The sequence below is a fragment of the Coregonus clupeaformis genome, chromosome 13 (assembly GCF_020615455.1).
Source record: "Coregonus clupeaformis isolate EN_2021a chromosome 13, ASM2061545v1, whole genome shotgun sequence".
Classification (NCBI taxonomy): domain Eukaryota; kingdom Metazoa; phylum Chordata; class Actinopteri; order Salmoniformes; family Salmonidae; genus Coregonus; species Coregonus clupeaformis.
In genome coordinates, this window is record NC_059204.1 from 3047528 (window position 1) to 3066489 (window position 18962).

Genomic DNA, 18962 nt, shown 5'->3' on the forward strand with positions numbered 1-18962 from the left:
TTCTCTGTTTCTTCTTTTATCCATATATACAGTGGGGAGAACAAGTATTTGATACACTGCTGATTTTGCAGGTTTTCCTACTTACAAAGCATGTAGAGGTCTGTAATTTTTATCATAGGTACACTTCAACTGTAAGAGACGGAATCTAAAATAAAATCCAGAAAATCACATTGTATGATTTTTAAGTAATTAATTTGCATTTTATTGCATGACATAAGTATTTGATACATCAGAAAAGCAGAACGTAATATTTGGTACAGAAACATTTGTTTGCAATTACAGAGATCATACGTTTCCTGTAGGTCTTGACCAGGTTTGCACACACTGCAGCAGGGATTTTGGCCCACTCCTCCATACAGACCTTCTCCAGATCCTTCAGGTTTCGGGGCTGTCGCTGGGCAATACGGACTTTCAGCTCCCTCCAAAGATTTTCTATTGGGTTCAGGTCTGGAGACTGGCTAGGCCACTCCAGGACCTTGAGAGATGCTTCTTACGGAGCCACTCCTTAGTTGCCCTGGCTGTGTGTTTCGGGTCGTTGTCATGCTGGAAGACCCAGCCACGACCCATCTTCAATGCTCTTACTGAGGGAAGGAGGTTGTTGGCCAAGATCTCGCGATACATGGCCCCATCCATCCTCCCCTCAATACGGTGCAGTCGTCCTGTCCCCTTTGCAGAAAAGCATCCCCAAAGAATGATGTTTCCACCGACGTGCTTCACGGTTGGGATGGTGTTCTTGGGGTTGTACTCATCCTTCTTCTTCCTCCAAACACGGCGAGTGGAGTTTAGACCAAAAAGCTCTATTTTTGTCTCATCAGACCACATGACCTTCTCCCATTCCTCCTCTGGATCATCCAGATGGTCATTGGCAAACTTCAGACGGGACATGCGCTGGCTTGAGCAGGGGGACCTTGCGTGCGCTGCAGGATTTTAATCCATGACGGCGTAGTGTGTTACTAATGGTTTTCTTTGAGACTGTGGTCCCAGCTCTCTTCAGGTCATTGACCAGGTCCTGCCGTGTAGTTCTGGGCTGATCCCTCACCTTCCTCATGATCATTGATGCCCCACGAGGTGAGATCTTGCATGAAGCCCCAGGCCGAGGGTGATTGACCGTCATCTTGAACTTCTTCCATTTTCGAATAATTGCACCAACAGTTGTTGCCTTCTCACCAAGCTGCTTGCCTATTGTCCTGTAGCCCATCTCAGCCTTGTGCAGGTCTACAATTTTATCCCTGATGTCCTTAGACAGCTCGCTGGTCTTGGCCATTGTGGAGAGGTTACGGTCTGATTGAGTGTGTGGACAGGTGTCTTTTATACAGGTAACGAGTTCAAACAGGTGCAGTTAATACAGGTAATGAGTGGAGAACAGGAGGGCTTCTTAAAGAAAAACTAACAGGTCTGTGAGAGCCGGAATTCTTACTGGTTGGTACAGTGAGGGAAAAAAGTATTTGATTCCCTGCTGATTTTGTACGTTTTCCCACTGACAAAGAAATGATCAGTCTATAATTTTAATGGTAGGTTTATTTGAACAGTGAGAGACAAAATAACAAAACAAAAATCCAGAAAAACGCATGTCAAAAATGTTATAAATTGATTTGCATTTTAATGAGGGAAATAAGTATTTGACCCCCTCTCAATCAGAAAGCTTTCTGGCTCCCAGGTGTTTTTTTTATACAGGTAACGAGCTGAGATTAGGAGCACACTCTTAAAGGGAGTGCTCCTAATCTCAGTTTGTTACCTGTATAAAAGACACCTGTCCACAGAAGCAATCAATCAATCAGATTCCAAACTCTCCACCATGGCCAAGACCAAAGAGCTCTCCAAGGATGTCAGGGACAAGATTGTAGACCTACACAAGGCTGGAATGGGCTACAAGACCATTGCCAAGCAGCTTGGTGAGAAAGTGACAACAGTTGGTGCGATTATTGGCAAATGGAAGAAACACAAAAGAAATGTCAATCTCCCTCGGCCTGGGGCGCCATGCAAGATCTCACCTCGTGGAGTTGCAATGATCATGAGAACGGTGAGGAATCAGCCCAGAACTACACGGGAGGATCTTGTCAATGATCTCAAGGCAGCTGGGACCATAATCACCAAGAAAACAATTGGTAACACACTATGCCGTGAAGGACTGAAATCCTGCAGCGCCCGCAAGGTCCCCCTGCTCAAGAAAGCACATATACAGGGCCGTCTGAAGTTTGCCAATGAACATCTGAATGATTCAGAGGAGAACTGAGTGAAAGTGTTGTGGTCAGATGAGACCAAAATCGAGCTCTTTGGCATCAACTCAACTCGCCGTGTTTGGAGGAGGAGGAATGCTGCCTATGACCCCAAGAACACCATCCCCACTGTCAAACATGGAGGTGGAAACATTATGCTTTGGGGGTGTTTTTCTGGTAAGGGGACAGGACAACTTCACCGCATCAAAGGGACGATGGACGGGGCCATGTACCATCAAATCTTGGGTGAGAACCTCCTTCCCTTAGCCAGGGCATTGAAAATGGGTCATGGATGGGTATTCCAGCATGACAATGCCCCAAAACACACGGCCAAGGCAACAAAGGAGTGGCTCAAGAAGAAGCACATTAAGGTCCTGGAGTGGCCTAGCCAGTCTCCAGACCTTAATCCCATAGAAAATCTGTGGAGGGAGCTGAAGGTTCGAGTTGCCAAACGTCAGCCTCGAAACCTTAATGACTTGGAGAAGATCTGCAAAGAGGAGTGGAACAAAATCCCTCCTGAGATGTGTGCAAACCTGGTGGCCAACTACAAGAAACGTCTGACCTCTGTGATTGCCAACAAGGGTTTTGCCACCAAGTACTAAGTAATGTTTTGCAGAGGGGTCAAATACTTATTTCCCTCATTAAAATGCAAATCAATTTATAACATTTTTGACATGCATTTTTCTGGATTTTTTTGTTGTTATTCTGTCTCTCACTGTTCAAATAAACCTACCATTAAAATTATAGACTGATAATTTCTTTGTCAGTGGGCAAACGTACAAAATCAGCAGGGGATCAAATACTGTTTTCCCTCACTGTAGGTGATCAAATACTTATGTCATGCAATAAAATGCAAATTAATTACTTAAAAATCATACAATGTGATTTTCTGGATTTTTGTTTTAGATTCCGTCTCTCACAGTTGAAGTGTACCTATGATCAAAATTACAGTCCTCTACATGCTTTGTAAGTAGGAAAACCTGCAAAATCGGCAGTGTATCAAATACTTGTTCTCCCCACTGTATATATTTTTTAATGTAAGTATTACATTATTCCTTACATTTGTTTTTGTTTTTTACTCTGGCGAATGGTGTGCTATTTGTATGTTTAAAATTGAAATCCTGTTCAATAAAGTAGAGAACCAAAATAATATTGCCTCATGTTATAATGTCATGATTCTATACAGGGATCTCCAAGTTCAACCCCCAGTTCTGGAGAGCTACCGGGTGTGAAGGCCTTTGCTTAGAGCCTGCGAGAAGAGCCCTGTTGCTTCAGGCTATTGGGCGTGGGAAATGTGGGTACCCGGTGTCCAAGTAGGCTACACATAGCGACTGTATGTGTGTGGAAAACATTTAATCACAGATAAGACATGCAACTTGTTTAGTATAGTCCGTTTGTAACGCCACTCAACACTTGTAGCTGTATAGTCTGTTTGTTTGTGTTGTTGGTCTTGGCTAGCTTAATGTTCCGGTCGGTAGCTAGCTAGCGCTCACTCACTCAAGTGGCTGCTAGCACCGTCATGAAAAGAGACATGAAGGAAGCTCTAGCTCTACAATATTGCGTTTTTCTAGTAGTGAGAATGCTTGGGAGCAGGCAATGATGAAAAGTTATCTTTAGACGTTGTACTTTTCTTGAATGGAGTTTTGTAATTGACTAAAACAAGCAGACAATAAAATTGTGTTAGAAAAAGGTGACGTTTTTTGCTGTGAACCAATGGGGTAACCTAGGTAACCACAGGTTGTTTTCCCCACAGGCAGGCGGGGCTGCGACTTTCTATCTAATACCGACTCAGACTCCGAAATCCTTCAACCAGGATTTCTGGGAAACCAGGGAATTTATTGAAAGTTCACAGAATTTTGCAACCCATTGGGTGTGTCAACTTCTCTGCAAGGGAATGGACAATAGACGGATTAAACTGAAACTGAAGCCTGCCCTCTAGCGGTGTGTATTTGTAATTCCACAAGTGCAACATTTGATACTGTGACAGAAGGTCTAATGCCGCGTTCACATGCTAATTGGAACTAGGAAACTGACATTTCCGACTTGCTAACTGGTTGTAGTTATACTTGTTCCGTGTTCAACCAGTTAGCAACTATGAGATTCATAGTTCCGACTAGCACGTGAACGCGGCATAACTCTTAGCGGAAATATTTGTTGTGCTTTTTACTGTAAACAAAAGTAAACGGACATGTTAATCCAAATACTGATGATCTCAGTCATGACATTCACAACCATTAACAACATAAAAATACAATTAACATTGGCAAATGAGCTAAGAAAATAAAAGAATAGCAAACTGCTAAATATATTTCTCCACATTTATCAATTTTGACATTTAGTATTTCAGTAGAGGGAGACAAATGAGTTGTAAAATGAAAAAGAGTGAACAAAACTCGCTAATTATGTACTAGATAAGGGTAATGGGGCTAATCGTGTCCATGTTATGGGACCAGGGAGAGTTCTACCAGACCTCTGGCCATCTGCTCCTCCATATTGATCTTTGTTTTCTCGGCCACGAGGTCGGAGGCTTCCTTCTGGGCCTCATTGCTCAGCATCTCCACCAGGGTTTGCAGGCCCAGACGCCGGGCATCATCCACTGGCTGGTTATTGAAGCGGTCGCGCTGCTGCAGTGGCAATACAGACACAAATCAATCAGAGACTGTCCTTTTAGGGGTACCCAAGGGTGTGATTATCACAACGTGTGGGGTAGACTAAGGCTACTGGTCCATTTGGAGGTGAGAAATGAGAAATGGTATAACGGATTTCCTCACCTCTGAATTGCAAATGTATCTGAATAAATGTAATTTCTTGTACCAAATACAGTGCATTCGGAAAGTATTCAGACCCCATTCACTTTTTCCACATTTTGTTACATTACAGCCTTATTCTAAAATGGAATATATAAAACATTTTCCTCAATCTACACACAATACCCTATAAAGACAAAGCAAAATCAGGGTTAATCCATTTAAGAATAAGTCTGTATTGTAACAAAATGTGGAAAAAGTGAAGGGGTCTGAATACTTTCCGAATGCACTGTACTATATTAAACCTGGTTGTGAAGAGTTCAATACCTCAAGACTGGAGCCGTTCCTGATGCAGAACCTGACCATGTCTGGCTGGTTAGTGCAGACAGCCTAGAAGAAGCCAAAGTTGCATGATTGTTTTGTATTCATTGCAGTTATATCCATCAACATGTTTCATTCTGTATATTGGTGTACTTCAATATCATCAAAGAATTAGGTCATGCCAGACCACAATTTTATTCTGACAATATCTAAATCATAGTACTGCTAAGTACAACATCATGTTACAGTGAAGATTTATGGGAAAGTAGAAACCCACCACATGCAGGGGAGTTCTGCCATCGGCGTCAGCAAAGTTGAAGCTAACACCTGCCTGCTTCCACACCTCCATCTGCTTGGAGTCTCCCATGAACGCAAGGCTGCAGACAAGAATGGGCCCTTAATTTCATCTCAAACATGGTGTCATTACCAAAACATTATGGATTCAAAGGGCAGTTCTATGTATGACAGTAAGGAAATCAAACATTTTCATAAAAATTAGATGGATTCAATACATTAAATGTGCAGACCTTCTACACAGAATCTGGGGGGAACAAAAACCTGCAAATGCCATTGCTCTCCAGGACCAGTGTTGGTGACCACCGCTAGGTTATATGCTGTTTTAGTTTACCATAAGATTAAATACATTCAGTAGCTGGCTACTTCTTTTAGCTCACTCACCAACACATCTCAACCCCCAGTTCCAGAGAGGATGTCTCCAGGTGAGCCCCCTCACTCATCAGTTGGGACACCACCTCTATGCTCCTGTACGGACACAATGAAGAGTCGTGTTGGTGAGGGACTCCTGGTAAACAACCTTTAGTCTAGCCATTCATCTCAGATGAGGTCTCCCATTTGGAGATTTAGATACTGATGCATTATAAAAACATGAGGAAAAATGTTTCCTGGAAATATTTCAAATAATTTGTAAATATATACATTTGCAATTATTGTATAATTGCCATGCCATTAGAGATGGGGAGGAAAGATGTATACAGTTACATATTGGGATATCTGTATGATATATCGTATGACAATATCGCAATATTATTTTTGCATTAGTTTGCTGTACCTGCACCAAAACTCACCAAAACTCCAGTTTCCTTCATAGCTTGTTCTCTGTCTTCTTTTTAAATAGGGAGCCAATTTGTTTTCAGCACTTTTATTTCCACGTCTAGCTAGGTTTCCATCCAATTGGCGACAGATTTTCATGCAAATATTCAAAATGGTATATACAGTACCAGTCAAAAGTTTGGACATACCTACTCATTCAAGGGTTTTTCTTTAATTGTACTATTTTCTACATTGTAGAATAACAGTGAAGACATCAAAACTATGAAATAACACATATGGAATCATGTAGTAACCAAAAAAGTGTTGAACTAATTAAAATATATTTTAGATTTTTCAAAGTAGCCACCCTTTGCCTTGATGACAGCTTTGCACACTCTTGGCATTCTCTCAACCAGCTTCATGAGGAATGCTTTTCCAACAGTCTTGAAGGAGTTCCCACATATGCTGAGCTCTTGTTGGCTGCTTTTCCTTCACTCTGCGGTCCAACTCATCCCAAGCCATCTCAATTGGGTTGAGGTCGGGTGATTGTGGAGGCCAGGTCATCTGATGCAGCACTCCATCACTCTCCTTCTTGGTCAAATAGCCCTTACACATTAAGCGCAAACCAGATGGGATGGCGTATCGCTGCAGAATGCTGTGGTAGCCAAAGCACCCTCACACCTCCTCCATGTTTCACGGTGGGAACCACACATGCGGAGATCATCCGTTCACCTACTCTGCGTCTCACAAAGACACAGCGGTTGGAACCAAAAATCTCAAATTTGGACTCATCAGACCAAAGGACCGATTTCCACTAGTCTAATGTCCATTGCTTGTGTTTCTTGGCCCAAGCAAGTCTCTTCTTATTATTGGTGTCCTTTAGTAGTGGTTTCTTTGCAGCAATTCTACCATGAAGGCCGGATTCACGCAGTCTCCTCTGAACAGTTGATGTTGAGATGTGTTTGTTACTTGAACTCTGTGAAGCATTTATTTGGGCTGCAATCTGAGGTGCAGTTAACTCTAATGAACTTATCCTCTGCAGCTGAGGAAACTCTGGGTCTTCCTTTCCTGTGGCGGTCCTCATGAGAGCAAGTTTCATCATAGCGCTTGATGGTTTTTGCGACTGCACTTCTTGAAATTTTCCGGATTGACTGACCTTCATGTCTTAAAGTATTGATGGACTGTCGTTTCTCTTTGCTTATTTGAGATGTTCTTGCCATCATATGGACTTGGTCTTTTACCAATTAGGGCTATCTTCTGTATACCACCCCTACCTTGTCACAACACCACTGATTGGCTCAAATGCATTAAGAAGGAAAGAAATTCCACAAATTAACTTTTAACAAGGCACACCTGTTAATTGAAATGCATTCCAGGTGACTACCTCATGAAGCTGGTTGAGAGAATGCCAAGAGTGTGCAAAACTCATCAAGGCAAAGGGTGGCTACATAAAATATATTTTGATTTGTTTAACACTTTTTTGGTTACTACATGATTCCATATGTGTTATTTCATAGTTTTGATGTCATCACTATTATTCTACAATGTAGAAAATAGTAAAAATGAAGAAAAACCCTGGAATGATTCCAAACTTTTGACTGGTACTGTATATTGATAATTATTTTTAAGAAGAAAAAAAAAACGGAGCTCAGTCCGGCTTTCAACTTACTCTTGAAAGTTGTAATAGCAGAATGCACAAGGTGCAATTTCAAAATTGGGTAGTGCATCATCAGTTTTCCTGTTGTCAGAGAGCTATTTATAACTTGGCAGAAATGTCCAGATCAACTAGCCCACATATTTTTTTGATTTTGTATTAATGTTCGAGTCACTCAAATATCACGTGAATACACATTAGACATGGCAAAATGTATAGAATAGCAAGAGAATTAGCTTTAAAACTGCAACATTTTCTCTCCGCCAACAAGAGGGGTGTGAACAGTTTGTGTCATCAACAGTGCTTGTGCCCATAGAAATAGACGTGGGGCACAGGATGTTCCCCAATGCTGGAAGGGGGGCCTGAGTGAAAAAGTTTGGGAACCCCTGGCCTACATGATGAGATTATTATGGACAAAACAGCCAAGCATCGATCATCATGTCACCAGAATAAGACCCTCGATCTTTATTGGAAAGGAGCATCAAGCTTATCACCGTGCACTTTCACCAACCTGTGAAGTTCATCATAACTTATTTAATCTATAGCCTAATAAACTGCATGCTTTCCTGAGTCGTAGTGGGAGGACCACACAGCATGTTATCACGTGACTCCAAGTTTACTTCGATATAATGGTTACTATATCAATATTTGCGCATAAAAGCTTTTCCACAGACATTTCTTGCTAATTAATTGTACCGACACAGAAAGATCCCACCTTGTCTACCGTATTCTGTTTTGTCGACATTTAGAATGTGTACATACAAATTTGCTGTTTCCATCGTATTCTGTTTTGTCGACATTTGGAATGTGTACATACAAATTTGCTGTTTCCATCAGGCCTGTCATGACATGTTTTATCCAACATGTACTTTACTTGAATAAATAGGTTTGATGGAAACCTAGTAACTAATCAAAGCTTGTCTTCTCATGGCACTCTCTTGTCCCTCTGCAGAAGACATATGGTGAGCAATATGTTTGGAACATCGAATCGCAATAAAATCACAGTATCGAATCGCAATACATATAGAATCGTGAGAATCGCAATACATATCGCATTGCAGGGCTCTACTCTGACCTTTTTTACAATGAGCACGTGTGCGCCTAAGTTGAAAAATGTAGGCGCACACAAAGAAATGTAGGAGCACAATGAGAAATATTTGAGGTAATAAAGCTTGAATCTGTAATTTTTCTAGGCGCACCGGTGCTCCTAGATAAAAAATTCCAGTTCGCACAGCAAAATATTTAGGCGCATATTCAAGTAATGGTCGGACTATAGAACTAATATCGTATTGTGAGGTCCCTGGCCATTCCCAGCCATACATGCCATTGATGGAATCATAAGTAAACAGTGGCATAAGACTAGCACCAATACTCACTCACTACTGTAAGTTCCTCTGGATAAGAGCGTCTGCTAAATGACTAAAATGCAAATGTAAAAATGTAAATACCACTGGGCCCCACCAGACAGAGAACCGAAGATTGAGGTTTGTTTTCTCACTTGCAGCGAATGCCATCTCGGAGAGCAGTTTCTCTCGCACAATCCCTTACGTTGACGTCCGCTCCCTTCTTCAGCAGGAATCGGACAGTCTCGACATCCCCCTCACCAGCAGCCAGGTGGAGAGGTGTCCTCCCATGTCTGTCTGACACAGACACATCAGCTCCCTAAAGCATGACAGTCAAAATGGCAGTAAACAATTTGGGATGAATTTCCTAAGTATCAACACTTACATAAACCGAATTAAATTCCTCTAAATTATGATACTGTAATGTTTTCATGAACTAGTAAGGTTAGGTTACAGGATTCCCTTCCCACAAATTCAGTTGTATGACACAGTAGCTAGCTGTTTTCATTACCTAACTAAGTAGTACTAGCTAGGCTAATAGTAGTTACCTATATAACTGTAGTGAATTGGGGCGGTAACCCCGACCGGGACTCGAACCTGGGTCCAATGACTGTCAAGCAAACACCTTAACCGATAAGACAAAAGGTCCAAACCCCTTGACGAGGTCGCTACATTACCCCCTTACTTCGAGGGAGCGTGTACCCATGCTTCTCTATACCAAATCCCTCACGTGTACACGCCTCTCTGATGGCCTAACAGGCGTCATCCCACTTCTGACACCAGTGTAGTGTGCGACAGGGCAGGGAAGCAAACCAGGGTCGCTGGTGTGAAAGGCAAACACCCTACGCATCACGCCAAATAGGGTTAACCCACTTGGTGAGAATTGTAACTTGGCTCGCTACATCATAAGAAAAAAGCATGAATAGAATAATATAGTTTTTTCTAGCTAATAATACTCTAGCTAACGTTACCTGCTGTAAGTGTCCCTCAAGACCAACAATGTCTCCTTGCAAAGCAGAGGCATTCAACAGCATGGGGAAAATGGCAAGCTGGCACACCTTCATCTCCTACAGTAGTGAATTCCGAGTTAGAACAAGAAAATGAACCTTGCAATTGGCTAACTTGAATTGTAGTATAATGGACTATAGTTTCATATTGACATTGACTAATTGACTTGACTGAAGAACACAAGACAGATCACCAATAACGTTATACTTTTGACCGACTGTGATTGATGCATCCAACGGTTAGCTAGCTGGCTAGAAGCTGAAATAGTTCAACGCTAACGCTAGTTAGTTAGCGTTTAGTAACTACTCTATAACGTTATATGGGTTTACTAGCTAACGTTAGCTTGATGGCAAAACACACCAACCGTTGCCATATCATCAGTCCCCAACCACCCCAGACGTATGGATGATGCCACAGCTGACCAAAATCTGTAAACTTCCTCAGGGATCTTTCCTTTTGATTGATAAATACCCATGGTGGCGAATTACTAAGCTCTCACAATATATACTTTTATTGTGAGGCAACACCACTGCAAGGACTGGCTGGGGGTAAAAATAATGAAATGATTGTTCACCAACATTACAAATAAATAAATGGTTTCCCGGGTTCGAAAGTTCCCACCCGTCACGTGACATAGCACATGCATATCAAACATATGTGATTCGTTAACTTGCTGAATTTATTGTAACGTAACTTCATGAACATACCATTCAAAGTGTTCACAAATGCAAGCATTGTCATTTACACAGTGGTGGAAAAAGTACCCAATTGTCATACTTGAGTAAACGTAAAGATACCTTAATAGAACATGACTCAAGTAAAAGTGAAAGTCACCCAGTAAAATACTACTTGAGTAAAAGTCTAAAAGTATTTGGTTTTAAATATACTTAAGTATCAAAAGTAAATGTAATTGCTAAAATATACTTAAGTACCAAAAGTAAAAGTATAAATCATTTCAAATTCCTTATATTAAGCAAAACAGATGGCACAATGTTCTTGTGTTTAGTGAGTCCGTCAGATCAGATGCAGTAGGGTTGACCAGGGATTTTCTCTTTAAGTGCTTGAATTTGACAATTTCCCTGTCCTGCTAAGCATTCAAAATGTAACGAGTACTTTTGGGTGTCAGGGAAAATGTATGGAGTAGAAAGTACATTATTTTCTTTAGGGATATAGTGGAGTAAAAGTTGTCAAAAATATAAATAGTAAAGTAAAGTACAGATACCCCCAAAAAACTACTTAAGTAGTACTTGAAAGTTATGTTACTTAAGTACTTTATACCACTGTATTTACATTAATTGATTGATTTATGTTTGTCGTCTGTATGGGGAAATAAATACCTAGCCTTTTTGCGGCAAAATATCCACGACTATGATTGGTTGTGGTGGTATGCCGTAAAGCGTTTTGTGCCGGCGCTGTCGTATAAATACCATTCGGACTCTTGAACGGTCTCTCTTCGTAAATCTTCAGGAACGGTTTGGTGAACCAACAGGCTGACATAATCTGTCGGCGGTGCTGCTAATGGCAGTAATGAAGGTACAATTTAATTTCCGAGTCATATTTAATATATTAATGCATGTTGTGTATCCACTATGTTTTGGAACCTCTCAATTTCCTATGATTAGTTGTGATATTGCTGCCCTGCCACGTGGTGTATTACAGATGACCAGGTAGCTAGCTAACATTACCTCGTTAACGTTTGCAAAAGCTAGTTGGATGCTTAACTATAAGGTAGATGGCTGACTACTATTTTGGGACATGGCTTGTCTGTTGGCTAATAACTTGCATATTGTGGTGGCAACCTATGCTAACGTTATAGTTTCTAGTTAGCGAACGTTAGATGGCCTATTAACAGGCCCAAAGATAACTAGCTGGCTAAATGCCATGTGCACCGCTACTTATGGAGTTTCCTAGATTCAGTGGGTGAATTCCATGTATGTGACATGGCTATAGAACTGTCGGGTTTGCTTTCATCTCTACATATTAATTGTATTGGTGACAATGAGGCCCGAAACATCCTCGCAAACCAACCGTAACCTAGCTAGTTGGCTAAATACAGGCTGAGGTTAGCTAATTCATCTGTAACGCCAGTTATGGTAATCTAGGACTACTTAACCCAAACTAATATAAAATAGCTAGCTAACAACATTACTGATAAATCCAAGCCTCAAATTATGTTAGTTGCCCGTAGTTCTGCCAAACCTCACATTAATTTATAGATTTTGCTACACATTCCTTGTTTCCTCTGTGATCCGTCATAATATAACATAACTCATTGCAGGAAACGACAGGCCCAGCATTTGGTAATCTTGAGGCGCGCCAGAACTCCATGCACCATAAGAAGCTTTGCCATGTGGTAAGCCATTTTCCTGTCTTGTCCATGTCTTTGCAAGCATAGCGCCAGTTGGGGCCTTGACACCGTGGGCCTTAGTGCTGGAGCAGTGCACATAGCAATCCATTCTCTTGCAACCCACTGCTGTGCTCACCTAGCAGCAGTGTTACTTACGAGACTGGACATCAATCTGGAAGCCAATTAATACAAAGTATTTGCAGCTTATCTGTGCCTCTTTCTTTCAGGGAAGAGCTTAATATGAAGCTGTTTCTTTTGAGCCTAAACTCAGGTATGTTTGATAGCCTCTTAAGCTTTATATTTTAATGGGAGTAATGATGAATGGCTTAAATGTTCAACTGCTCTGAATTGTGATTAAGGTATGCCTTTCTGAACAAACTGGGGACTGAAACTCTGTAAACCGACATTCATATGTGTTTTATTCACTACTTTCCATTGCTTCAACAGCTTCAAGGGGCAAATGTGAGTTGCCCTGTATACCCAAGTGTTCCTGAGCGTATGGTCATTGGCATGGTTAGTTTGTTTTTACAAAATTGTAATCTAATGGTTAACTCAAAATAACGTTGGCATGCACCTAAATTAATATTGAGTAGGTACTTTAACCACTTGAAATGCCTAGTTCACTTTTGTTATTTATCTAATCAACCTCAACACGAGTGCTTCATATTTTAAACCTTCCTGTGCTGTACTGAGGCCTATCCCGACAGACTCCTCACTGTGGGCCCTAGTCGTTGGAAATGCCTCAAAGAACAAATCTGTGGTTTCGCTTTACTCACATGGCTACTGCCATTAGCCCTGTGGGATATTACTGCAGTACAAATACTCAAAATTGCAGCTCTATTATGAAGTAAAGTTGCATGCTTCTAATGGCCTTCCTCTTGTCTGATGTAGGTCTACCAGATGACCACAAGATGGCTCTCAAGCCGTGATGCCCAACAAGGGCTCTTTTGGTGAGCATGAACGAGGGCTGACCCCATTTAGTCTACTTGTATAAATTCTTTGGGCACGCAGGTAAACTTTTTTGTCACGTTTTAATTGACGCCTGTCTCGGTGGACTAATCCATTGCGGAGGCTGTGTGGATGGCACACAGTAGCCCACATTTACTGTTGCTTTCTAATCTGCAATGTCTGTTAAAGCGTTCACTTTAATTTTTTGTCTACTCTGTTTAATGTGTCCAAAATATTGTTTTTACCTAAAAGAATGATTGTTATGACTTGGCCCTGCAGACCATCTGATCTGAGAACAACTTAAGTTTCTGTCATTTGATTTTATGTTTTTAACCCCTGGGGTATATGGGGAGGAATAGACTGATCACAGCACTGCATGGTATCTGCAGCCAGCCGCTACTCCGGTTGGCCTGTTCATTAGTCAGTGCAAGAGCAACTCGGCATATGGCATCGTTGGTCTCCATGTCTTTTTGTGTGTGGAGTCCTGGTATATCTGTCGAGACAGACATTTCACTTCTCAGCAAGTTTTCATCATTGAACTTCCAGGATGCAAATTTAATATTGTGTTCTCTTGACAGGCCTGTCATGTGCTGAGGGGTCTGAGAAGGTAATGATTAAAAGTGAGTATTTGTTTTCAGTCTCTTGTAAAGCTAGCAGAGGGCACATTGAGTAGCACTGTATGGTATCTGCAGCCAGCCCTCACCACAGGCTGTTCTGTTCATAACACAGTGCGAGAGCAAATCTGCATCTGGCATCGTTAGGCTCTGGGCTAGTCTGTGCCTGGAACCCTGGTATTTGTGCTGAGACAACACTTTCCCTCCGCTTCTCTAAAGAGCTGGCATCCACAAAACGCAAGGCCTCTAGTGCGCATTGTCAGAAATCCCTGGCATACCCAACAGCGCCAGGGCAAGAACAGCACTGTGCGACTGGGCCCATTTACAAAGTCTCAGGCCCTCTGACATTAATTTGATGCGCTGCTCCCTGACAATGATTCCCCAAATGAAGACTGTCAATGTATGAAAGTAATGCTTTTGGGCATTTAGATTATGGTCAAATGTGCATTAAATCTAAGAGTATGCACTACTGGCTACGATGTATGATAAATGCCCTGTTGGAGTGTCAATGTATTGAGTTAATTAAAGCTGCTGACTTCACTTCAGGTATATCAGGACTGGTCTTCTGCTCCAATACACCAGGACCTGGCTGAATGATTTGATCTCCCAGTGAAGGTAACTTTTTGTCTACCTGGACTTATTGGATGTTATCAGTTTGGTCATATACCAAGGCTCTTGGGATATTCAGTTCCTGACTTGCTGTGGAATTGACCATAAAGTAAACTTCATTCTAGTGGGTCTCGCCAGCGCCATGCTGGGGTGCTCTATTGGAAACAGTGCCATAACATAACCTTAGCTGAGGAGTTACCCCAATGAATTTGAATTTAACGTAATTACATTTCTTTCAGGTTGAGCTTGCCTGGCCTACTGTAATGACCAGAGTAAGGTGAGAAGCTACTCAGTGCAATGTGTGCCGGATCATTTTCAAAGGGGGCCTGTCAGGCTTTCCCACTGCCTGTCCTTCACGCAGTGATCCCACAGCAGCGCCCCTGGTGACAAACGGCAGATCCTTTTTGCCATGGGTGTTCTGCAGTCTCCACAGGCAACACAACTTTTATCGCCCAATACTACATCAGTGGTTAAAGCAGAACATCTGCACCTAGATCTATGCATGAAGGAAATTGGTCATGGGTTGTGGTTTTTCAAATGTATTTCTATCAACAGGTGATCTGTATGTTTCAGCCCTGCGTACACCCATCAAGTTAAGACGTTCATTTCTTCAAACTCATCAAGATGAATGTCTTTCTCCAAGCATTGATTTAGAATGCATTTGAAGATGGCACAATCTGACCAGTTGAGTTTCTAACAATTTCAATAAAACGTTTGGTTATCGAATGACTGACTACTTGCTGCTTTTATACTGAACAAATATAGACATGTAAAGTGTTGGTTTCATGACCTCAAATTGAAGATCACACGGACAGCTGATAGCTACTGTATCATTCTTTGGGTGTGCCATGCCCACTTGTGAAATTCATAGATTAGGGCCTAATTTCAATTGCCTGATTTTCTTACATTAACTAACTCGGTAAAACTTATTTTTTATATTTTCAGTGTAGATGCATGTCTTTTTGTTATTAGGGATGTTTGACACTAAAGCTCACAGTTTGCAGCATATTGTCTTTGGCGCAGGCCTCTCTTCATCCAAAGATTTAGACTGAAGTACAAAGTTTGAAGGTGTGCTATCAATGTTTCATATATTGTGGTTCTGCCTTATAGACTGCAATGTTTTATAAGATTAACAGATCTGCTGGTGTTTCCATAAGAGGAGAGCTTCACATGGGAGACTGTAAATAAGCAGATTCTTCAAAGTGTGCCTTTGCTATGGGTCTTGTGTGGGTTAGGGCAGCACTCCTTTCTACCTTAAATGTGGGCAAAGTTCAATCATGCTGTTAATGCATATCTGGAAATGGGTCTGTCACTCGTTGTTGGGGAGGTGGGCGTTAAGATGTGATTTGGGACCTGTCTGCCGTACTGTTGGTACTCTGCCAACGCTGGACTGGTTCTCAGGATTTCATGTGGGTCACAGGGAAGAGATTAAAGGCTTCACTTCAGTTTGCAGAGCCTGCCCAAGTCCTCCATTTACATGTTTTGTTCACCCCGCTGTTTGTGGTTAAATGTCACTCAGCACATGCATCCTCTGTAATGGGGGGGTTTCCAAAGTTGGTGTGAACGTACGCCCAGTGCATAGGCCCTGTCAATAGGCTTGAAGGTCATGGTGAGTTGGAAAGCAGCAAGTCGGCCAATTAGAAACCTGCTAGAATACTCATTGCACAAATGTGTGCTGACGTGCAATCAAAGAGCCTGAAACTCAAAAGGCTCTTATAATCCATGCACTATTTCCAGAACACTGCACCTCGCCCGTCTCACGTTGGTCTCTAAGCTGGGCTTCGATGCAAGTATAATGTGTAGGATAGAGATTATCATTATTTTGGGTGTTGCTCCTTAGAATAGTTCAACTAAATTGTGTTTGGACACAGGCATAAATGTAGTTCCCACTGTATTACATTTATTTGGCCTGATGTTGCACTACATAATCCCTCCCTCGCATTACAGCTGTTCAAAAAATCTGCTTGAGTTTTTCCCAATTTGTGTCCTCAGCTCTGGTTCATACTTTTGAGCTGATCTGTAGTGATGGAACTTGAGTTTTTTTAAATGTCTTGTGCCTTATTCTTTTCATCCTAGGGCTTGCCCAAGTAATATCTCAGGAAATGTACCAACCGATGAGAGGAATCTCATTGAGGGTTTATGCTCTCATTAAATTGAGGATCAAACAGTATGGGGCTCTTGTGTTTCTGTGCCAAGAACAGTCTGTACAGATCCTGCTGTGAACTGCCTGCCGTCCACTCCTTCAACCCTCTAATTTACTGCTCGTGTCAATGCTGTCCTCCATCAATGTAGAAAGAAATGCATTAGAACTTAGGTTTTCAGTTCTCATATTAATTAGCCTATTTCGCCTAGCATCAATAGAGAATATCAAATCTAAGTTTCTGTCACAAGTGCTGAATACAACAGGTTTAGACTTTACCGTGAAATGCTTACTTAGGAGCCCTTTCCCCAAAAGTAAGAATCTGCAAATAACTGTTCAGCAGTTTTATGGCTTGGGGGTAGAAGCTGTTCAGAAGCCTTTTGGTCCCAGACTTGGCACTCCGGTATAGGATATGTACAGTATTGTTTTGAACTGTATACCAGTTGGAGTGGGGTGGGGCATAGCTTTTTATCTAAAGGGGAATATGAACCGCATGTTTATTTTCAAGATGCTCAATCGTGTTCTATCTGATCACAGGGAGGAGTAGGCCTAGATATTTTCCCCTAAATATGGAAATACATGCTCTTGCAGTTTCACAAAAGTAAAAATGTCTATAGCATCACATGTATTAATCCGTACAGTATTTAAATGTGGTAAATGCTATTCATCAGACGCCCCTAGAAATTGTTCTAACAACTTGATGAACCTGCAGTTCAGTTCAAGTCTAAAGTAACCAACTCAGCAACTCCTTCAGACCCATAAATCTACGTTCACTAGTCCATGTCAATCCAAGGAAAGGGGAGGTGGTGGAAATGGCACTAGAGAAACACAGTAACATACAAGCACTGCAGCAAGAATACAAAAAAACATCTGAAGGGAAATGTCCTTTGAACTGAACAATGCCATATTTTCCACCCCCTCAACTGGGCCCTAGCTTTGCGAGATCAGAGTGGCTGTAGGATCTTATCACTGCCACAGACAAAAAGGAGCTTGTTGTTTTATGGCTCCGGTCAGCTAGGGCCTTAGTTACCACCAGTCATAGCCTGTGAATAATTAAACAGCTGTCTACTTTTTATTCTGAAGCAAGGCCTTGTCTGGTCCGTGAGTGTAGGAGGGGTGATGGAGCTACCGAGAGTATGTCCTTTACTACCCACTATCTACGAAATAGCAGTCAGTCGATGGTGATTGAGATGGAACTTACACTGTATGACATGACTTCACCACCTGTACAAGTCTGTCCTCCCACCTGCAGGTTCAAAGAAATTGACCTGAGAAAAGGGCATTTAAGCGTACCTGTTTTTGCCTTTGTAAAGACACTCTACAAAGACGTCTGAATGTTGCGCTCTACAAAGCACAATGGAACCACTGTCCTGAGGGATTCCTGACATCAATGGTGATTATGATTTAGTTAGTTCCTTTGCACAGAGAATACCATGAATAACTAATTTGTACCTTCTGTTGTCTCAGTCTTTGGATTTCTGTCAAAAATAAATCATAGAAAAGCTAGTTTGTTGGCACAATTCCAGCACCTTCAAAATCGGTCAGTGCTATCTGGGATCCTAGTGACTTCCCTACCCTAAACCCTAACCTTAACTAAACATTTTACATTTCAACTTCAATGGGGGGTAGGGAAGTCGCAAGGATCCCAGATAGTATAGACCCTTCAAAATCCCAGTCTGGTAGGTAGTAAGGTCAGAGTTCAAAAACTCTTTCAAGATCTTGTTTACCTATTGGCATCATCACCAGTGTCATTTACCAATGCATTGACTGACCAAGCCATGAATTCTGAACCTCCATTGAGTGATGCTCTGAGTGGAATCCCATAAATCAGGCTACTTGTTTCTTTGTGTTCAACATCAACTCTTACCATGCTGCTATCTGCTTTGCGGAGCTGATTAACTTTACATCAAAAGAAAGTGAGTATTGTGATTGAGTTAACAGGGCCCCATTGTTAAGATTACGAAT

At 41.7% G+C, this 18962-nt stretch overlaps 1 protein-coding gene, 1 long non-coding RNA gene and 3 other non-coding genes across 7 annotated transcripts; 4 read left to right on the plus strand and 1 right to left on the minus strand.

The window, feature by feature from the left end:
* Positions 1–4017: 4017 nt before the first annotated feature.
* On the minus strand, positions 4018–10937 carry si:ch211-209a2.2 (L-asparaginase). Of its 2 annotated transcripts, none has more exons than XM_041895246.2 (7): positions 10704–10937; positions 10303–10398; positions 9487–9650; positions 5963–6046; positions 5562–5661; positions 5291–5353; positions 4018–4840 (listed from the first exon to the last, which is right to left on the minus strand). In XM_041895246.2, exons 1-7 carry the CDS (start codon positions 10812–10814, stop codon positions 4658–4660), a joined length of 801 nt encoding a protein of 266 aa, XP_041751180.1. In that variant the 5' UTR covers positions 10815–10937; the 3' UTR covers positions 4018–4657. The 2 variants fall into 2 exon arrangements, with proteins under 2 accessions (XP_041751180.1, XP_041751181.1); XM_041895247.2 differs by lacking the exon at positions 10704–10937 and adding an exon at positions 10547–10641.
* An 835-nt stretch (positions 10938–11772) lies between these two features.
* On the plus strand, positions 11773–15583 carry LOC121579273. Of its 2 annotated transcripts, XR_006002886.1 has the most exons (9): positions 11773–11872; positions 12618–12692; positions 12914–12957; positions 13134–13199; positions 13578–13636; positions 14213–14254; positions 14795–14863; positions 15097–15134; positions 15413–15583. It is a non-coding gene; the product is annotated as an uncharacterized LOC121579273 (long non-coding RNA). The 2 variants fall into 2 exon arrangements; XR_006002885.2 differs by having other exon boundaries at positions 15097–15583.
* On the plus strand, positions 13374–13507 carry LOC121580399. Its single transcript, XR_006003056.1, has one exon. It is a non-coding gene; the product is annotated as a small nucleolar RNA SNORA18 (small nucleolar RNA).
* On the plus strand, positions 14003–14141 carry LOC121580397. The gene has a single exon (XR_006003054.1). It is a non-coding gene; the product is annotated as a small nucleolar RNA SNORA8 (small nucleolar RNA).
* Positions 14306–14445, plus strand: LOC121580398. Its single transcript, XR_006003055.1, has one exon. It is a non-coding gene; the product is annotated as a small nucleolar RNA SNORA8 (small nucleolar RNA).
* Positions 15584–18962: the final 3379 nt, after the last annotated feature.